Here is a 20,638-nt window from a genome sequence, read left to right as displayed (position 1 = left end):
AAGGTGACATTTGATTAAATGGAATGATGGAAAATTCAAAATTCAAGATTTTTCACACAATCTGTATTTAAAGTTTTAAACTCATTCCCACAGGAAATTGTTGAGGCCAAGAATTTAACTAGATTCAAAAAGGTCTTTATATGACCATCAAGTACATTCAGAGTTAACATAATTAATAACAGAAGTTTTGAATGGGTTATTAAATCTCATGTTTCTGGATTAATCCAATCTCTAGTTATTAGAGATCAAGATAACACCCAAAATAGGGGACAGATGATCCCACGTCTGTTAATTGTGTACAACTTCTTCTGAATTGTCTGATACTGGCCACTTTCAGAGACAAAAATAATGGACTAGATCAGTGGTCACCAACTGGTCAATTACGATCGACTGGTTGATCCTGGAGCCTCTGCCAGTCGATTGCGATCTCTGGCTGCTAAAAATCCAGCAGCACAGCAGGGCTCAGGCAGGCTGCCTGCCTGCCCTGGCCCCATGCCGTTCCCTGAAGCGGCTGGCTGCTGACATGACTCTGTAGCCCCTGGCCAGAGGGACCATGAGGCAGCTCCACATGCTTCCCCCACCCCCAGATCATCCCCGCAGCTCCCATTGGCCAGGAAGCGGCCAATGGGAGTGGTACTTGCAGGCGCAGGCAGCGCACAGAGACCTGCTGTTCCCCTCCCCCTCAGGGGCTGCAGAGATGTGCCAGCAGCCAGCTGCTCCAGGAGTGGTGTGGGGCCAGGGCAGGCAGGCAGCCTGCCTGAGCCCCGCTGCGCCGCTGACCGGGAGCCCCCTGAAGTAAGCACCCCTCGCCGAAACCTACAACTTGCATCCCCACCCCAGCCCTGAGCCTCCTCCTGCACTCAAACTCCCTCTGAGATCCCTCACCCCCTTCTGTACCCCAACACTCTGCACCAGCCTGGAGCCCCCTCCTGCACCAAAACCCTCCCAGAGCTTGCACCCCTCATTCCTGCACCCCAACCCCCCAGTCCTAGACTCAGCCAATGCACACCACACAGTTGAGAACGTTATACTGATTTGTGATGTGACGTGGTTCGGTAACAGAGACCCACTTGGGACTGTCACCTGATGTCTGGAATTACCTCTGAGCCAGTTTTCCCTGCCAGCTTGGGACTCCAGAACTCTGCCTTGTTGAGCCAGACACGCTAGCCTGCTGCAGCACAGATCCAGGTCTGGTACACGCCCCTAAAGCTGCAGACTTTAACCAAAAACTGCTCAGCAGGTCACCTATCTCCAGCACCCAGACACCCAGTTCCCAATGGGATCCAAACCCCAAATAAATCCGTTTTACTCTGTATAAAGCTTATACAGGGTAAGCTCAAATTTTCTGCCCTCTATAACACTGATAGAGAGATATGGACAGCTGTTTGCTCCCACAGGTATTAATCACTTACTCTGGGTTAATTAATAAATAAAAATGATTTTATTAAGTATAAAATGTAGGATTTAAGTGGTTTCAAGTAATAACACACAGGACAAAATAAGTCACCAAGCAAAATAAAGCAAAAACACACAAGTCTAAGTCTAACACATTAAGAAACTGATTACAGGTAAAATCTCACCCTCAGAGATGTTCCAATAAGCTTCTTTCACAGACTAGACTCCTTGCTAGTCTGTGCCCAATCCTTTCCCCGGTACAGTCCTTGTTAGTTCCAGCAGACATCTTAGGTGGAAACTAGGGGTGTTTTCATGGCTGGCAGCCCCTTTGTTCTGTTCCACCCCCTTTTATATCTTTGGCACAAGGCAGGAATCTCTTGTCTCTCTGGGCCCCCATCCCTACTTCTAAATGGAAAAGCACCAGGTCTAAGATGGATTCCAGTATCAGGTGACATGTTCACATGTCCTGTGAGACCCCAGCCTCCGTTCTTCCAGGGCTGCCCCGCAGGGACCCAGGAAGGTTTGTAAGTAAACAGACCATTTACAACCAATTGTCCTGGTCAATGGGAGCCACTGAGCTTCCATTAATGGCCCACACTTTGTATAATTACAATAGGATCTCAGAGTTATACTTTATATTCCTAGTTTCAGATACAAGAATGATATATTCATAAAGATAGGATGAACACACTCAGTAGATTATAAACTTTGTAATGATACCTTACAAGAGACCTTTTGCATAAAGCATATTCTAGTTACATTATATTCATACTCATAAGCATATTTCCATAAAACATTATGGAGTGCAATGTCACATGTGACAATCCCTGAAGGATTTTGGATCTATAAACCACAAATGACACTAATAAAAAGTAAAACTCACAAAATGTCCAGTGGATTCTATGAGATTAGATGCAGTGTGACCATACGACTCCTGCATCCAAACTCCCTCCCAGAGCTTGCACCCCTCACTCCTGCATCCCAACCCCCTGTCCCAGGCTCAACGCAGAACCCGCTCCCACACTCTGAACCCCTCGGGCCCAGCCCAGAGCCTGCACCTCCTCCAACACTCCAACCTCCTTCCCCAGTCCAGTGAAAGTGAGTGAGGGTGGGAGAGAGCGAGCGACAGAGGGAGGGGGGAATGGAGTGAGTGGGGCAGGCCTCAAGGAAGGGGCAGTGCCTCAGGAAAGGGGTGGGGTTGATCCTGGTTCAATCTTAAATTCAAAAAGTGATCTTGTGCGTAAAGGTTGGAGACCACTGGACTAGATAGAACTTGAGTCTGATCTAGTATTGCAATTCCTATACTCCTATGGGATTCAGTTCACACCTATCCCCCAAAGAAACCTCAGAGTACAACCTCATCTCATATCTTGATGCAACATCCTTTTCTCTGGCCTTGACAAATGCAATCTTGCTTCACTCATATGCATTCAGAATGCTGCTGCAAAGATCATTTCCCTACCTTGTCACTTTGACCACATCATCCCTCTCTTTGAATTCCTCCCTCGGTTTGTTCTTCTCTATTACATCAAACAAACTGCTTGTATTTACTTTCAAAGTCCTCCACAGTCTATCCCCACTCTACCTAATGTCTCTGACTCGATATCCAGCTATTAATTCTCGCCTCTGACCGGTACCACCGCTGTAATTAAACCGCTGTTGCATGGCCACACTATGCTCCTTGTGTCAATGCAGCACATGCACAATAGCAGCGCTTGCATTGACAAAAAGAGCAGAGCACTGTGGGTAGCTATCTCACTGTGCAACTGGCTGCAGGATGCTTTGGGAAGGGTTTGCAATGCCTCATGGGGCAGGTACAGTGTCAGATGAGGAAGGTTTCTCAATCCCATCGTTTCATGGGCATCCTACTGGATTGCCAGCTGCTTTTCAATTGCTCTGGTAACCTGCAACCTAGCCATCTCTGTCAGAAAACATGGATCCTGCACTGCTGTTCAGTATTGTGCTGTACGTGATAAACAAACCGCTATAAGAGGAGCCCAAGGGGGGGGGCTATTCGGTTGACCCTGGCATTGTTTGTTTCCACCATACCATGAACCTTGTAAGTATTTCTACATGTGCCTAAAAAGTAACTCATTTTTAAAGTAGCACTGAGTAATATGACCGAACTGACATAGCTGAACACAAAAACAAGAAGCCCACAGAAGTGTGGGGGGGGGGGGGGGGGGTGACAGGGAGTGTGTGTGTTTGTGTAAGAATGAGAGAGAAACAGACAGAAATGGGGGAGCGTGTGTGTGTGTTGGGTGAGAATGAATATGTCGGCATGCTGTCTCTTTACATTCAGACAGCAGCAGGAAGCAACCAATCCCGAGGCAAAAGCTGGTGCACAGACAGCTGGTGTCCCGCCCCCAGCTCAGCAGAGACCAGTGCATCAGCAGTGGGAGGGGAACACCCAACATCAGACCTTGCCTCCCTCCCTGGCTCTACACAGCACAGCATGAGCCTCTCCCACACCCGAGCAGCACCCTACCTGCCACTGTAGTCCTAGTGCCGGGAGAGCAGGATTCCATGTTCATGTTTTGATTCTGTGATTCCCTCCAAGTTCTCCCACCCCCTCCTCTCCCTGCAGAACAAGGAGATTCACCCCTCTCCTCTGTATTCCAGGTGGGAGTGTGTTTGCTGCTGGGAGCCAACATGCTCAGCTGAGAAGTAGCTATGTGAGCTCCCCATGCTGAGGAATTTCAAAGCTTCCTGGAGCTTTGAAAGGGGAGGGGCATACGTGTGTGTAATTGGATGCAAGGAGGCAGAGTTCAAAACAGTGATCAGAATGCTCACAGTGGGCATTGTGGGATACCTCCTCGGGGCCGGTTACAGTGACGCAACGAACGCAGTGTCTGTACTGATGCTTTGTCGATCTAACTTTACTGCAAAAAGCTCTACGCCTTTTGTTGAGGTGGTTTTATTTGGTCAGCAAAGCAGGAGAGTTCTGTAGGCAGGAGGAGCACTGTAATGTGTACTCCACTGTTTTGTCAACAAAAACTGCCTTTTGCCCACAAAACTGTGAAGTGCAGACAAGGTCTCAGTCTCCCTGCTGAGAAGTGGGGAAATCCAAATCCCTCTGGGTTGTTCGTTACTTGGTGTCAATGTCTGGGTGACTGGATTTGCCATTGTCTTCTCAAATGCTCCATTCATATAGAGACCAAGCCCAGACAGCTAGGCAACACCCACACCTATGTCACTTAACCTGTTCTGGAAGCAAACAGTTCTTTTCCACCCACTGGGTAACTATGCAGCATAGAGGGGAAACTTAAGCACAGAGAGGACTCAAAAATATTACGAAATACTCCCACTTTCTCACAGCCCCACACGCTTGGAAGACGTTCCTCACAAACATCTGCAAAGCTAACTCATTATCCACCTTCAAATCCCTCCTCAAAACTATCCTTTGATATGATGCCTAAAAAAAACACCCCTTGAGAATGGTCAGGCTGCTGATGTGCAGAAACCACTGTTTTTCATGCTGGCCAGCACCGTTTACTTGTATTTCCCTGTTGGTCAGTCTGTATCCATCTATTGTTTCCTGTCTTATACTGAGACTGTAAGACCCTCGGGGCAGGGAACCATCTTTTTCTGTGTTTGTACAGAGCCTAGCACAACGGGATTCTAGTCCATGACTAGGGCTGCTTATGTACTACAGTAATACAGATAAATAACAGCAGTGCTCACACACTGAGATAGTGACTTGCGATACTGTGATGCTAGCAGACAGAGAATAAGTAAAAATCTCTCTCTCCACGCTCCCTTTCCCCTCTTTGGGCTCTAGGACATACATGAATACTTGTTTAAATCAATAACTTCAAGATTTAACCTCTCTTACCCAATCCTTACACTAAGCTTTTGTTCCATTGATCTCTGATTTAACTGGATTTTCTTTAATTTGTCTAATGATCATTGCTTTATTAAAATCATTTTGACATTATACTCACTGGGGTAACAACCACAGGCAATTCAAGCAGACCTAATAAAATAAATAAATAAATAAATAAATAATAAAAGGTATAACTGTTGGTAAGAGAGAAGGGGGACAAAAAGTTACCTAAGCCTGGAACATTCAAATCCAAAAAAGGACCAGAGTGCCTGTTTCAACAAGCTGCAGCCTCAGAAAGGGAAGGGAAAGCCTCAGGATTGTGAGGGGCAACAGGAAAAGGAGACTAAAGTTTCCATAAACCCAGGATTATCGCATTTAATTCACACTAACAGTGGTCTCAATAAACAAGCTTTAAGTCCTATTCTTAGGATGTTAAAAGAAAGTTCTTATGCTAATTTTAATAAAATTGGGTAAAAATTTAACGTTTAAAAGTTAGTAGCAATATATTTGAGAATCCTTATAAAATGTTGAGTTAGATCATATACCATACCTGGCCATATTATAACTTACAAGCAATTTTTCTTACCATGGCGTTGCTTGAGCTTTCTTGCAAATCCCACAATAATAAGTGATTATCAACCAGTGAAATTATCTTTTTACCATCTCCCATTGGCTCCCATATAACACTGTAAAACAAACATATAACATAAATAAAACACATGAAAAAACCCCAGATCAATGAAATCTTGCAATTGTCAGTCATTTTAATTATGTGGTGCTAAATCTGTCCTCAAACACAATGGTGAAACTCCCATAATTTTCAATATAGATTGGTCCTTTTTGTCTGCAGAGCAGAATTTGACCATCCTTGTCAATATGTAGTTAGTAACATACAAAAAACGCCAACATTAAAATAATATTACAGAGGTAAAGACAAGCACTCAAAAGTTAGGAAATGCCAGAGTTAAGGTTGCCCATACAACCTTAATTTAGCCCCCTGGTGCATATATATTATGACAGTCCTGCTCAATATCACATATAAAGTCTGTGGCAGACAAAGAAACAAGCGGTGTTCAATTATCACTCAGAGCCAAGGAATCTGACAGAGGTCTGCTTCATTCAGTGTCAGAGCTCTAACTGATCAGTACTGCTTAACACGAGTAACACAACTGGTTCTAACTAGCTCTTGCCAGAGCCTCTTAAAGGTACATTTCTCCACATTGTCCTTTCCCAGGCAACTAACAAACAACATTAGCATACTACAAAATTTCAAGTACTTATAACCAAATTACTAACCAAACTAACAATGCTCAATTTTTCTCTGAGGTGCACTGTACTGTCACGTAGACCTGTAGGCCTCACTTGAGACATCTGCACCATTGTATTCAAGTGGCAGTAAGTCCATTAACTCTGGTTGTGCCATGTCCTGGGGCTCAGACTTCTCTGTCTGCTGTGGTTGTAGACCTCCTCTAGCAAGACAGCCATTCAGGGCCACTTGGTTCCAAGTGGTTCTTGACAGAGACTCTTAAAGGCACAGTTCCTCACAGGACAGAACCCAGCTCTCCTGGATCCCAGTCTGCCTAATTATAAAACAACTTATTTTCTCCACTAGCATCCCTCTGCCTCAATTACTGTCCATTCTGGGCACTGGATGAGGCAACGGTCATGGAAAACAAACAATGTAATTAAACACTGAATCAGAGATCGGCAACCTTTGAGAAGTGGCGTGCCAAGTCTTCATTAATTTAAGGTTTCGTGTGCCAGTAATAAATTTTACATTTCAGGGGCCCCGCGACAAAACCCCAGACTGGCAGCAGGCTGAGCGGGGCCGGCGGCCAGGACCCCAGACTGGCTAGGCTGCTCAGCGCGCTGCCGGTCTGGGGTTCCGTCTGCCGCCCACGCTGCCGGTCTGGGGTCCCGGACGTCAGCCCCGCTCACCCCACTGCTGGCCTGGATGGACGGAACCCCAGACCAGCAGCAAGGGCGGCAGACGGAACCCCAGACCAGCAGCGCGCTGAGCGGCTCAGCCTACTGCCGGCCCGGGGTTCCATCCATCCAGGCCAGCAGCGGGCGGCGGCCAGGACCCCGGCTGGCAGCAGAGTGCCACTAACAATCAGCTCGCATGCTACCTTTGGCACGCATGCTGCAGGTTGCCGACCCCTGCACTGAATCATAATGCACATGCACAAAGGATCCAAATTACAGGATAACTTTATTTGTACCATATCCTAACTTTGGAGTGCTTTTGGAAGACAGTGAGACTAAATGGACGAGATTTGCCAGATTAGTTACTTGAGTTCTGTTCCCAGCTTTTATAGAAGTGACTTTTTGTAATCTCTCAGGTACCTTATCAACACAGACATGGAAGCAATCTCGACACCCAGGCGGTGGGGAACATTTCTAAAATGGGTGAATGATTCTTACCTGCCTCCTATAGTAGGAATATAAGGCCCAGATGTATTGGGCTATGAAGTACCCAAAATTAACACCAGGTAATGGAAGAGCTGAAACAATAACTGATGGTCTTCTCCACACTCTTCACCCACTGACCCTTTCCTTAGGTGAGGTAATGGGGAGATAATGGTAGTAAGGACTGGCTACTGCTTCTACATTCCTTCTATTGTAGCGCTCTAACCCTGTAGGAGACTCAGTGTAGACGGTAACATGCTCAGTGCAGTTCATTTGTAGTGAACTCCATGATGCTGCGGGATGCTCAATACATTTGGCATGTTATGAATTTTAGCACCAAGCCTCTAACACAAAACTAGGACTCCCCCCACCATAGCATAACCAAAACTACCTAGTCTTTCCCTAATCATCATCCTAGAAATCACAAAATTATACTGGAAGGGACCTTGGAGGTCATTTAGTCCAGTCCCCTGCACTCATTGCAGGACTAAGTATTATCTAGACCATCCCTGATAGGTATTTGTCTACCATGCTCTTAAAAATCTCAAATGATGGAGATTCCACAATCTTCCTGGACAATTTATTCCAGTGCTTAACTACTCTGACAGTTAGGAATTGTTTCCTAATGTCCAAACTATACTGCCCTTGCTGCAATTTAAGCCCACTGCTTCTTGTCCTATTCTCAGAGGTTAAGAAAAACAATTTTTCTCCCTCTTCCTTGTAACAATCTTTTATGAACTTGAAAACTGTTACCATGTCCCCTCTCAGACTTCTCTTTTCCAGACTAAAACCCAATTTCTTCTAATCTTTCCTCTTAGCTCATGTTTTCTAGTCGCTCTTTAATCAATTTTGTTGCTCTTCTCTGGACTTTCTACAATTTTTCCACATCTTTCCTGAAATCTGGTGCCCAGAAGGTGGTTACAATACTCCAGTTGAGGCCTAATCAGTGCAGAGTAGAGCAGAAGAATTACTTCTTGTGTCTTGCTTACAACACTCCTGCTAATATATCCCTGAATGATGTTTGCTTTTTTTTGAAACAGTGTTACACGGTTGACTCATATTTAGTTTGTGATCCACTATGACCCCCAGATCCCCTTTTTGCAGTACTCCTTCCTAGGAAGTCATTTCCCATTTTGTATGTGTGCAACTGATTGTTCCTTCCTAAGTGGAGTACTTCGCATTTGTCCTTATTGAATTTCATTACATTTATTTCAGACTATTTCTCCAGTCTGTGCAGATCATTTTGAATTTTAATCCTTTACTCCAAAGCACTTGCAACCCCTCCCAGCTTGGCAGTGTCTGCAAACTTCATAAGTATACTCTCTATGCCATTAGCTAAATCACTGATGAAGATATTGAACAGAACTGTATCCAAAACTGATCCCTGCAGGACCCCACTCAATATGCCCTTCCAGCTGGACTGTGAACCACAGATAATTATTCTTTGGGAATGGTTTTCCAAGCATTTACTCACCCACTTTATTGTATCTCCATCTAGGGTGTATTTCCCTAGTTTATTTATGAGAAAATCATGTAAGAAAGTATCTAAAGCCTTACGAAAGTCAAGTTATACCGCATCTACCACTTCCTCTCCATACATAAGGCTTATTACCCTGTCAAAGAAATCAATGAGGTTAGTTTGACACAATTTGGTCTTGACAAATCCATGCTGTTACCTATCACCTTATTATTTTCTAGGTGTTTGTAAACTGATTGCTTAATTATTTGCTTCATTGTCTTTCTGGGCACTGAAGTTAAAATAACTAGTCTGTAATTCCCCGGGTTGTCTTTATTTCTCTGTTTATAGATTGGCACTATGTTTGCCCTTTTCCAGTCCTCTAGAATCTCTCCCATCTTCTGTAACTTTTTGAAGAAAATTGCTAATGGCTCAGATATCTCCTCTGTCAGCTCCTTGCGTATTTTCTAGGATGTATTTCATGAGGTTCCGGTGACTTGAAGATATCTAACTTGTCTAAGTAACTTTTTATTTGTTCTTTCCCTATTTTAGCCTCTGATCCAACCTCATTTTCACTGACATTCACTATGTTAGATGTCCAATCACTACTAACCTTTTTGGTGAAAACTGAAACAAAATGACTGAACTGTTTTCATTGAAACTTCAGAAAGATTCAGTCTGAATCAGAGAGCAGGTTCAGAAAATGTCACCCCAACCAGTTATAGTTTAGCAAAATTATACACAACTGAAAACAAGTCAATACAATGGAAAACATTAAACAGCCTAAACAATAGGCATCACTATTAACTGCCTACAATAATTAGAAGTAGCTAACTGGTTTTAAAACTGTCACTTGGTATCTACAGAGAGACACGGTGGGGGAGGTAATATCTTTTATTGGACCAACTTCTGCTGGTGAAAGAGACATGCTTCTGAGCTACACAGAGCTCTTTTTCAGGTCTCTCTAACATCGTGGGACCAACATGGCTACAACAACAACTAACTTGGTAACTACATTTCATAATGGACACGTTATTCCATAAAGTTCTGTTCCAGAAGACATGCATTAGCTCTTTGAAAAGATTAAAAGCATTTTATAAACACCATTAAAAGGATAAAATATTAAACTCATTTCAGACTTTCTACATCCAAAATGAAATAAAAAGGACTAATGACCATTCCAATTTTGAAAATGGACTGGATCATGGAATAGTGAAAGTGTTTCTCACACCAAATGATAGGGAGCATACCAAAAACCTCAGTGACTTTTTTTTTAATTCAATGATTATTTCTGGATTACAGAAGAGGACAACAATGGATATTTTGGCCTATTTTACTAGATAACATTTTTGATTACTGGCAATGAAATTTGGTTTTGCCAATTACTTCTGTAGTGATTATTTGGCAACAGAGATAAAAACTAATTTTCTAAAAGCCATTTGTTATAGGTGCTGATGTGTTTGCCCCTCACTTGAACTAAACACTGGGCATTCAGCTGTAAGGACTAAATTGGAAGCACTTTTTTGATGTTTTCAAAGGCAAGAAGAAATTTCACATCTTTGAGTGTCACTGAGCTTCAAGATAAAGAATTTTATAGCTGGAAAGTGTGGTAATTAGAGCCAATTATAACCCAACTGACATACCCCAGAATTAAAAGGTCTAGGAGCTTTGTCCTTGCAAGATGACCATTTTGCTACTATTTATCTGATATGGAAGTTCACCGTTTTATATATGTGGCTGTAGCGATCATTCAGATTTTATGATCAAGTTGAAGGTTACCCAAATCACTCTTTGTAACATGATTTCATTTTAAGTGGAGACCATTTTTCCATAGCCATAACTCAACTGTTAGAGTAATAGGAAAACACCAGGGTTTGCAAAATTCACTCATACCTCTTGCCACTGGTGAGTGAGAAGCTTTGCTTTCAAAGTAAAAGGGCTTAAGCCACCAATTTCTGCAGGATTTAAGCTATTTTTTAAGTTTCTATTCATTATGTATATGATAATCTTCAAAAGGTGAACAGAAAGGAAACCAGTGCAGCTTTGCCTTCTTGAGTCTGCAAATAGTGGCAGTCTCTCAGTTGAAACTAGCACGTTGTCAGTCTCAGAAAAGTTAGTCCTTGTCTAAAACAAGGATTTTAAACCAGATCAAATCAAGTTAATCCAGTTTGAAAATGCTTGTGTATACACAACACAATCCACACTAATTCTGCATTAATCGAGAACTCTGGAGTCCTCCAGAGTACCATTCTTGCAATACAACTTTGACAGCTCTCCGGAAGCTCTATAAAATGGCTCAAACAGACTCTCGGAGCTGTGCTGAGACCCAGGATCTCATCATCATCTGGGGAGAAGTGTTGGTTCAGGAAATTCTTGTGGCCAGCCACTGGAATAAAAATGCTTTTGTGGACATTGCCGAACAGATGCTCATGAGGGGGTCACAGCCAGAATGCTAACCAATGCCAGATAAAAGCAAGCAGCTCAAGAGAAAGTACATTCATACAAGGGACAAAAGTATAGACTCTAGCAGGGATGTGTGACCTATTCATTTTTTTAATAAGTAGACAAGATTCAACACGATTATAGTACAACTCATTTCTGACACCATTTGGTGCCTTTTGTGTCCTACCACTGAGGACAATCGCAAACCCATCAGAGGATGAGCAGGAGGATGCTGGACAAGAGCTGTCCCCTAAGCGCCAAGGTCTTTTTGGGACCCGAGACACTGACATCAGCCAGATGGAAGGCCAGTCCTGCCCTGTGCCAACAGGCTGAGATTCCTGCCCTGCATTGTTTAGGCTTGAGTCCCAGACCAGGACCAAAGAGAGAAACCCCCTGGAGGGAACTTCAGCACGTAAGAACCTATCTTTACAATTTATTTATTATTATTGGCTGTACTGAGGTTCTGGATCTGGGTGCCCTCTGGCCTCAGTCATTGTTGGCAGATGTGAGTTAGGAGCATTTCCATGTATCAAGCCCTGACCTCCCTTGGACTGTGCTGCCCATTCAGCACCCCTGTAAGTTTCCAAAATGGCAGCTGCTCTGCCCAGCAATCAGCCTCTGTGGCATGCTAAATCCATGATTTATCCACCGTTTTGGGGGCCATTGCATGGATGGCATTTGCCCATCCTTTCCCCTTCCTCCATCTGTCCTAATGGTGAAATTCGCCCCTCCCATATTTCCCGCCTCAAAATGGCAGCCACCAATGGCTCACACTACCTCTGTCCATAATAGATTTGAACAACAAATGCATTGTGCAAAAAATCATCAGTTTATAGATAGTAAGAACAGACAGGAAAAAAGTTTGGTTAGAGTTCATTGTTTACATGAGGCATAAATGGATACTGTGTAGCAAGTAAAGTCACTAACAATACTACTCCCACTGAAGTACAAATGACACACATTCTAACCATAACCTCTGACACCACAAAAATACCTGCAAAACCTAAACAGGAACATCATTCCAACCCGCCCCATCCCCCAACCTCCCAAACAGCATAATAGCATATACAGCAAACAGAAACCGCAATACACCCAGCAACCTCCTCACATGCAGACACTTATCTCTGAGGTTCTTCCAAGATTGGTAAGAGTTTCATGGAGGTAAATTAACATATATATATTTTTAAAATGCTATTACGGCCTGACTGGAATACGAACAATAAGCAACTGATCTTTTAGCCCCTTACTCCCATAGCCATAGCACCTGCAACAGCTAGACCATCAAGGACAGGGCTTCTATGCACTGCTCAGAGGCTGATCAACCTGAGGGGGAGAAAAAGGAAGATTCAGGATGAGATGTTTGCAGAATTCGTGGCAGACTCCCAGGGGAAAATCAGACTGGCTGAGAGGCAGAGGTTGTACATGACCCAGGGAGAGAAAGAAATGCAATTCTCCTAGAAGATAGTGGCAGTGGCCAGAGTCAGCATTGCCACAGTCAAAGAGAGGATGGAAAAGGACGGGGAGACACTGAGGCAACTCATGGAAGCTATTCTGAGTCAGAATGCTCTCCTCCAAACCATGCTCCTGGCTAGGCCAGCAGGCCCCTGATTTGGGACCCAGCCATGTCCTTCAACCCCTGGACAATTCTGACTACTGGAACCAGCAGCAACTCCTCCCCACGGTATCCACAACAGCAGTGCTACCAGTCGCCATTCCCCTCTCAGAACTAACCTCAAGGCACAGAAAATACTGGCTCTTGGGAGCCCAGTGCTTTTGAGTCCAGAAGTGCCCCTGACAATTTTGAGCCATGGCTCTCAACCCCAGATCCCAAGTGGACAGAAAGAGGCAGGGGGAAGGCAAATACATACCTGTGACTTGAAGCTCCCCACCCAACCTTGTTCTATTTGAATGGTTTGTTTTATTGCCAGTTTTGCCTGAACTATTGCTTTAATTAAATGTTTGTTTATAAGTGCATTGTTAGTAGATTGTTTAGTTAAATGTATTTTCAAATATAAAATAGTTATTTTTCCATTGGTTTACTTAAAACTTTATTTTTGGTTTTGTTATTGTTCTTTCATAATAAAAAATGTTTACAATCCATCCATTACAAGTCATTAACTTAGAAAACCTTTAAAATAAAGCTGAGATAATTCACAGGGTTTTACAAAAGTACATAGGGATAATTTCACTTCCACCACCATACACAATACAGTTATCACAATGGATCTATACCAATACCCTCCTCCAGCAGCTAACCACATGTTCAGACATGTGGCTCAAAATATAAACAATAGGCATCCCTGACAATATTCCCATGGATGTTAGTGTTTTCTACGGGATGCCTTGCTGGGTAGTTTAATCATCAAGCAAGTCTCTCACCCATCATTAAGGCTGTCTCCCTTGCTCTCACAAATATCATGTAGAACACAAAAAAGCAATTATAATGGTCAGAACATTTTTTCCACTGCTACCAACCTATTCCATGAACAGTGCCACCTGCCTTTTAACCAGCTAAATGTACACACGACCACCATTCTGCAGCTACCGAGGAAGTAGTTTAAATGTTCCTTCCTTCTGTCCAAACAGCCTGAAATGGCTTCATTAAGTAACACATCAGATGTTAAGATATGGTGTCTCAGAATAATTGAACTAATCTTCACACCATTAATGTTCACAGTGGTCTTGGGAGCAGCGAGTCCTTTCTCTATTAATTTAAATAGAAATGAGTTCAGAAAGATCCTAGCATCACTGACCCTTCCAGACAACCCTGCATGTATGTCTTTAAACCTGCTAAGGTGGTCAACGAGTCCTTGGAGAACCATAGAGAAATATCCCTTTCTGTTTATAAATTCCTGAGGATGGAGGGTAGTGGGGAGAGGGAAGATAATTGATAGACAAGTGAGTTCCATCAATTACCTCAATACAGTTTGGGAACTCTGTACTGTCAATGATCTCGTGAATATTACCCAACTTTAGGATCTGGTTAGACAGCACCTTGTCAATGACCTTCATGAGAATGGCCCCAACAGTTGATCTCCCCATGCCAAATTGGCTGTCTACACAGAGGGTGGCATTCTGAGGTAGCCTGCTTCCAGATGGCAATGGTGACCTGCTTCTCCTCAGGTGTGGGGCACTGCATACGTTGGTACATTGTTGCTGCAGCTCCGGGGTCAATTCCACACAGTGTAGAAGGGTGGAATGTTGTTACTGCTGCCAAGTTCTTACAGCTGCTCGGTGCTTCAGTCCTTGGAGCTCTCGTGTCATCAGCTCTAGTAGAGAGCACAGCCTGCTAATTCAGCAGATCTCTGTGTTACTCATAGGGAAAGACCACAGGTATGGTTCAATGACAAACGCACTCAGCCAACTTTACTGCACTCAAGGCACAGTCCTAAAGACTTGCAAGACTTGTACATTAACACAGAAGTGCCCCCTGGCAAGGAGCAGCTCAATCTGCAGTGGGAGTGTCTGCTGTTCCCTCAGCCACATAAAGGGTTAAGGGGAGTGTGGTGGGGCTGAGTCACACCCCCTAAGAAAAAGGGCTGAACCAGGCCAGAGAGGCTGTGCAGACCAGCAGCCAATCAGTGAAGGCCTGGGGAAAGCCAATCAGGGCAGTGGAAGGGACAGCCAATCAGGACTGGGCTAGGTCTTATATAAAGGCTGCTCAGCTAGGGAGAAGGCAGTCACTCCCTGGCCAGCAAGGGATAAGGACTGACTTCTGATGAAAGAAGCAGCACCTTGGACAGAGCAGTGCTGGGCAGGCTTGGGGGAGCAGATAGGGGCTCCAGCCCATTACCTGTCAGGCTGTGGCCCTGCTGCAAATGGCCAGGAAGGTGCATAAGGGGAAGTGGCCCAAATGGCCAGGAAGGTGCCAAAGGGGAAGTGGCCCAGGGAAACTGAGCAAGCAAGAAGAGAAGGAAGAAGGGCAGAGAGAGGCTGCCGCTAGAGGGTTCCTGGGTCGGGGCGCAGAATAGAGGGTGGGCCTGGGTCCCCTGCTTTGCACTGCACCTGGCCATTGAGGAGGGGGGCCGAGACAGACTGCAACTGGCCCTTGAGATAAAGGGCTAGACTACAGGGTTGCGGTTGGCCACCGAGAGAGGTGCAGACAGAAGGACTGCTGTTAACATTACCACCCCGGAAGGGGGTGAGACTGAAGCAGACAAGGACTGTCCTGAAGAGGATGCCACCGAGCAGGGAGCAATGCAGGTCCCAGGGCAGCAGAGCAAATGATGGGCCTGACACCACGCATTGAGGACGCTCTGCAGCGGTCGAGAGCTAATTCCTGGAGCAACTGGCAGGAGGTGCCAGCGCTGGTGAGTCGAACCCCGTCACAGGGAGGTACCCTGACATTTATAGATGGAGACAAACAACTGGGAAAACTACTAACGTACCATCTTACATGTTTCATGATGTCTGTTACCTCCCTTTGTTCCAGATATCTCGGACAAAACATCCTTATCCATTGTTCTGTCAAACCATCTTATCTTGTACTAGATAGGGGTGTATCTGGTACTAGCCCTCTGAAGTATTTATGTAAATATCTAGTGCCTAATCCTTCTTAGGAGTGTTTATGTTTTAGCAATGCTATCAGCAATCTTGCCAAGTTCATATACCAGATGGTGAACTTGTAAGCATCTGTTTGAATACATGGTTTGACTTGGGTTCACAGCCTCTGGTTCAGGTCATACACCAGGCCCAGAGCTCCAGGTGCGCGCACGCGCTCCCTCTCTCTCTCTCTCTCTCTCATTTATTTATATTACACGTAGAGCTCAAACAGTTGCCTTCACCATTCTGAAATTCTCTTATCACTGCTGGTCATCTCAGGCTGCAGAATGATCCTTTCTCACCAACTCATGCTGGTTTCCCAGGATCATAAATGGTACTGAATACCATGTAGCTGACCAAAGAACTATTCCTCTAGTTCCAACAGCTTGGCATAAACCTATTTTTCCTGCTTTACCTGCTGCCACTGCTTCAGAGTGTTCTCCTGATGCCACGACAGAACATTAGCATGCTCCCGCATAATCTGTTCTTTGGTATGATGGGAAAAGTCATCCAGCTTTGACGGCCTTTGCTCATTTGTGCTTGTCATTATATTGGTGTGGAGCACTGTTGGATCCACAATGGCCAACAGCAATTCAAAAATGGTGCAACCCCACCCAGAAAAGTCTGGGGTGGAGACAGTGGAAACAATTTTTTTTTTATTTGAACCCACTTTGCTTCCCACTTGTCATAACATACTTTACTAAATAATTAAATTTCAGTGAAATACTTCACATGCTATGTTTACTGGTAAAATGTGGGTCCAAATATTCTTCTTTCTATTAAGTTAGTGCCTAGGATTCCTAGTAACAGACCAGTATCCCATTGATAGAGCTCTACCAAATTCACAGTCCATTTTGGTCAATTTCACAGTCATAGGATTTCTAAAAATCATAAATTTCATAATTTTTGCTATTTAAATCTGAAATTTCAAGGTGCTGTAATTGTAGGGGTCCTGACCCAAAAAGGAGTTGTATGAGGATCGCAAGGTTATTGTAAGGGGGGTTGCTGTACTGCTACCCTTATTTCTGTGCTGTTACTGGCGGCGGCACTGCCTTCAGAGCTGACTGGCCGGAGAGCAGCGGCTGCAGGTCAGGAGCCCAGCTCTGAAGACAGAGCCGCTGCAAGCAGCAGTGAAAACGTATGGATGGCCTGGTATAGTACTGCCATCCTTACTTCTGCGCTGCTGCCTTCAGCGCTGGGCCCTCGGTCAGCAGCCACCGCTCTCTGGCTACCCATCTCTGAATGCAACAGCGCAGAAATAAGGGTGGCATAGTATGGTATTGCCACTCCTACTTCTGCGCTGCTGCTGGCAGGGCGCTGCCTTCAGAGATGGGCGCCCAGCCAACAGCCGTGCTCTCCAGCCATGCAGCTCTGAAGGCAGTGCAGAAGTAAAGCTGGCAATACTGCGACACGCCCCCCCCACACACAAATCACTTTTGTGTCAGATGGAGCCCCAATTTGGGAAACAGTAGTCTCCCCTGTGAAATCTGTATAATTGGGTAAAAGCACACAAGACCAGATTTCACGGTCCATGACATTTTTTTATGGCAGTGAATTTGGTAGGCCCCTACCCATTGGTCTAGGCCAGAGGTGGACAAACTATGTCCCATGGGCCACATCCGGCCAGCAGGACCGTTCTGCGCAGCCCGTGAACTCCTGGCCCAGGCAGCGCTCTGGGTGACATGGCTGCGCGCTCATGCAGGGCAGTGTGGCAGCGTGTCTGGCTCCAGCCAGGCGGCATGGCTGCCATACATGCTGCTCTGAGCAGCATGGTAAGGGGGTCAGGAGGTTAGATAAGGGGCAGGGGTTCCCGGGGGGGCAGTCAGGGGACTGGAAGCAGGGGGTGGTTAGACAGGGCAGAGGTTCTGGGTGGGGGCAGAGGACAGGGAATGGGGGGATTGGATAGGCGTAGGGGTCCCGGGGGGCCTGTCAGAGGGTGGGGATGGGGTTGGGGCAATCAAGGGACAGGGAACTGGGGTGGGGTCATGTGGGGCAGCTAGGGGCAGGGGTCCTGGGAGGGGGTGGTCAGGGGACAAAGCAGGGGGGGTTGGATGGGGCAGGGGTCCTGAGGGGGGCAGTCAGGGGACAGAAAGTGGGATGGGGGGAGGGGCCAGGCTATTTAGGGGTCACAGTCTTCCCTACCTGGCCCTCCATATAGTTTTGGAACCCCGATGTGGCTCTCAGGCCAAAAAGTTTGCCCACCCCTGGTCTAGGCATTGTACAAAAAAAAAACAGTCCCTGTCTCAAAGAGAAAACTACAGATTTACTCAATGGAATTTGGAAGACCATATTTTCCAGTACCATTCAGACAATGATATTGAAAGAGTTCGACTTAATGCTGCCTCAAAGGAAATTGAAAATACCTTATTAGTCTCTATTTCTCAACATTATTCAGTATGTCTAAACAGGAACAAAACTTATCCTAATTCCATATAAGTAGTAGTTCTATAACTCGGAAGGCCAAAAAAGAACTTGAAGAGCATCTAGCCAAAGACTCAAAGTAATAACAAACATTTTTTTGAAGTACATCAGAAGCAGGAAGCCACTGGACGAGAGAGATGCTAAAGGAGCACTCAAGGATGATCAGGCCATTGCAGAGAAACTAAATAAATTCTTTGCATTGGTCTTCATGGCTGCAGATGTGAAGGAGACTCCCAAACCTGAGCCATTCTTTTTAGGTAACAAATCTGAGGAACCGTCCCAGAGAAGGTTTTGGAACAAATTTATAAACTCAACAGTAATAAGTCACCAGGACCAGATAGTATTCATCCAAGAGTTCTGAAGGAACTCAAATGTGAAATTGCAGGATGACTAACTGTAGTATGTAACCAATCATTTAAACCACCTACTGTACCAAATTACTTGAGGATAGCTAATGTGAAGCCAGTTTTTAAAAAGGGCTCCCGAGGTGATCCCAGCAATTACGGGCTGGTAAGCCTGACTTCAGTACCGGACAAACTGGTTGAAACTATGGTACAGAACAAAATTGTCAGACACATAAATGAACATAATTTCTTGGAAGAGTCAATATGGTTTTTGTAAAGGGAAATCATGCCTCACCAATCTACTAGAATTCTTTGAGGGAGTCAACAGGCACGTGGACAAGGGTGATCCAGTGGATTTAGTGTACTTAGATTTTCAGAAAGCCTTTGACAAGGTCCCTCACCAAAGGCTCTTAAGCAAAGTAAGCTGTCATGGGATAAGAAGAAAAGTCCTCTCATGGATCAGTAACTGGTTAAAAGATAGGAAATAAAGGGTAGGAATAAATGGCCCGTTTTCAAAATGGAGAGAGGTAAATAATGGTGTCCTCCAGGGGTCTGTACTGGGACAAATAGTATTATAAATGATGTGGAAAAAGGGGTGAAGACTGAGGTGACAAAATTTGCAGATGATACAAAACTACTCAAAATAGTTAAGTCCCAAGCAGACTGAGACGAGCTACAAAAGGATCTCACAAAACTAGGTGACTGGGCAACGAAATGGCAGATGAAATTCAATGTTGATAAATGCAAAGTAATGCACACTGTAAAATATAATCCCAACTATACATATAAAATGATGGGGTCTAAATTAGCCGTTACCAGTCAAGAAAGATCTTGTAGTCTTTGTGGATAGTTCTCTGAAAACATCCACTCAATGTGCAGCGGCAGTCAAAAAAGCAAACAGAATGTTGGGAATCATTAAGTAAGGGATAGAGAATAAGACAGAAAATATCATATTGCCTCCATATAAATCCATGGTACGTCCACATCTTGAATACTGCATGCAGATGTGGTCACCACATCTCAAAAAAGATATATTGGAATTGGAAAAGGTTCAGAAAATGGCAACAAATGACTGGGGGTATGGAACGACTTCCATATAAGGAGAGACTAATAAGACTGGGAATTTTCAGCTTGGAAAAGAGACTACTAACAGGGAATATGATTGAGGTCTATAAATTCATGACTGATGTGGAGAAAGTAAATAGTGTTATTTACTTCTTCTCATAAAACAAGAACTAGGGGTCAACAAATGAAATTAATAGGCAGTAGGCTTAAAACAAAGGGAAGTATTTTTTCACACAATGCACAGTCAACCTGTGGAACTCTTTTCCAGAGGATGTTGTGAAGGCCAAGACTATAACAGGATTAAAAAAACTACTAGATAAATTCATGGAGGATAGGTCCATCAATGGCTATTGGCCAACCTGGGCAGGGATGGTGTCCCTAGCCTCTGTTTGCCAGAAGCTGGGAATGGGCGACAGTGGATGGATCACTTGATGATTACCTGTTCTCTTCATTCCCTCTGGGGCACCTGGCACTGGCCCCTGTCAGAAGTCAGGATACTGGGTCTAAGGTTTGGACCTATGGATAGACCTATGGTCTGACCCAGTATGGCCATTCTTATATGAAAGCACTACAACCTCCACAACAAATATCATTTTTTCTCCATTCATATTATAATCATTGGGGTTGCTCAGGGCTGGAGCGCATCAAACCGTTAAAGTGCGAATAACATGCCAGGTGTACCAAAACTCAGTCAGGTGCTGCAGCAGATAGGGCTTGCAGCCCTGGCTAACCTGGGTA

At 44.6% G+C, this 20,638-nt stretch overlaps 1 protein-coding gene across 4 annotated transcripts in view; it reads right to left on the bottom strand.

Moving 5' to 3' along the window:
* The window catches only part of EIPR1 (EARP complex and GARP complex interacting protein 1), a 171,165-nt gene that overhangs the window by 47,091 nt on the left and 103,436 nt on the right, over positions 1-20,638 (bottom strand). For all 4 annotated transcript variants that reach the window (XM_077812577.1, XM_077812578.1, XM_077812580.1 and 1 more), the window contains one exon: positions 5,808-5,907. In XM_077812577.1, coding sequence (XP_077668703.1) covers positions 5,808-5,907 — 100 coding nt within the window. The remainder of the gene's footprint in view (positions 1-5,807; positions 5,908-20,638) is intronic.

The sequence above is a fragment of the Eretmochelys imbricata genome, chromosome 3 (genome assembly GCF_965152235.1).
Source record: "Eretmochelys imbricata isolate rEreImb1 chromosome 3, rEreImb1.hap1, whole genome shotgun sequence".
NCBI classification, from domain to species: domain Eukaryota; kingdom Metazoa; phylum Chordata; order Testudines; family Cheloniidae; genus Eretmochelys; species Eretmochelys imbricata.
This window is presented reverse-complemented; position numbering and strand designations above follow the sequence as displayed.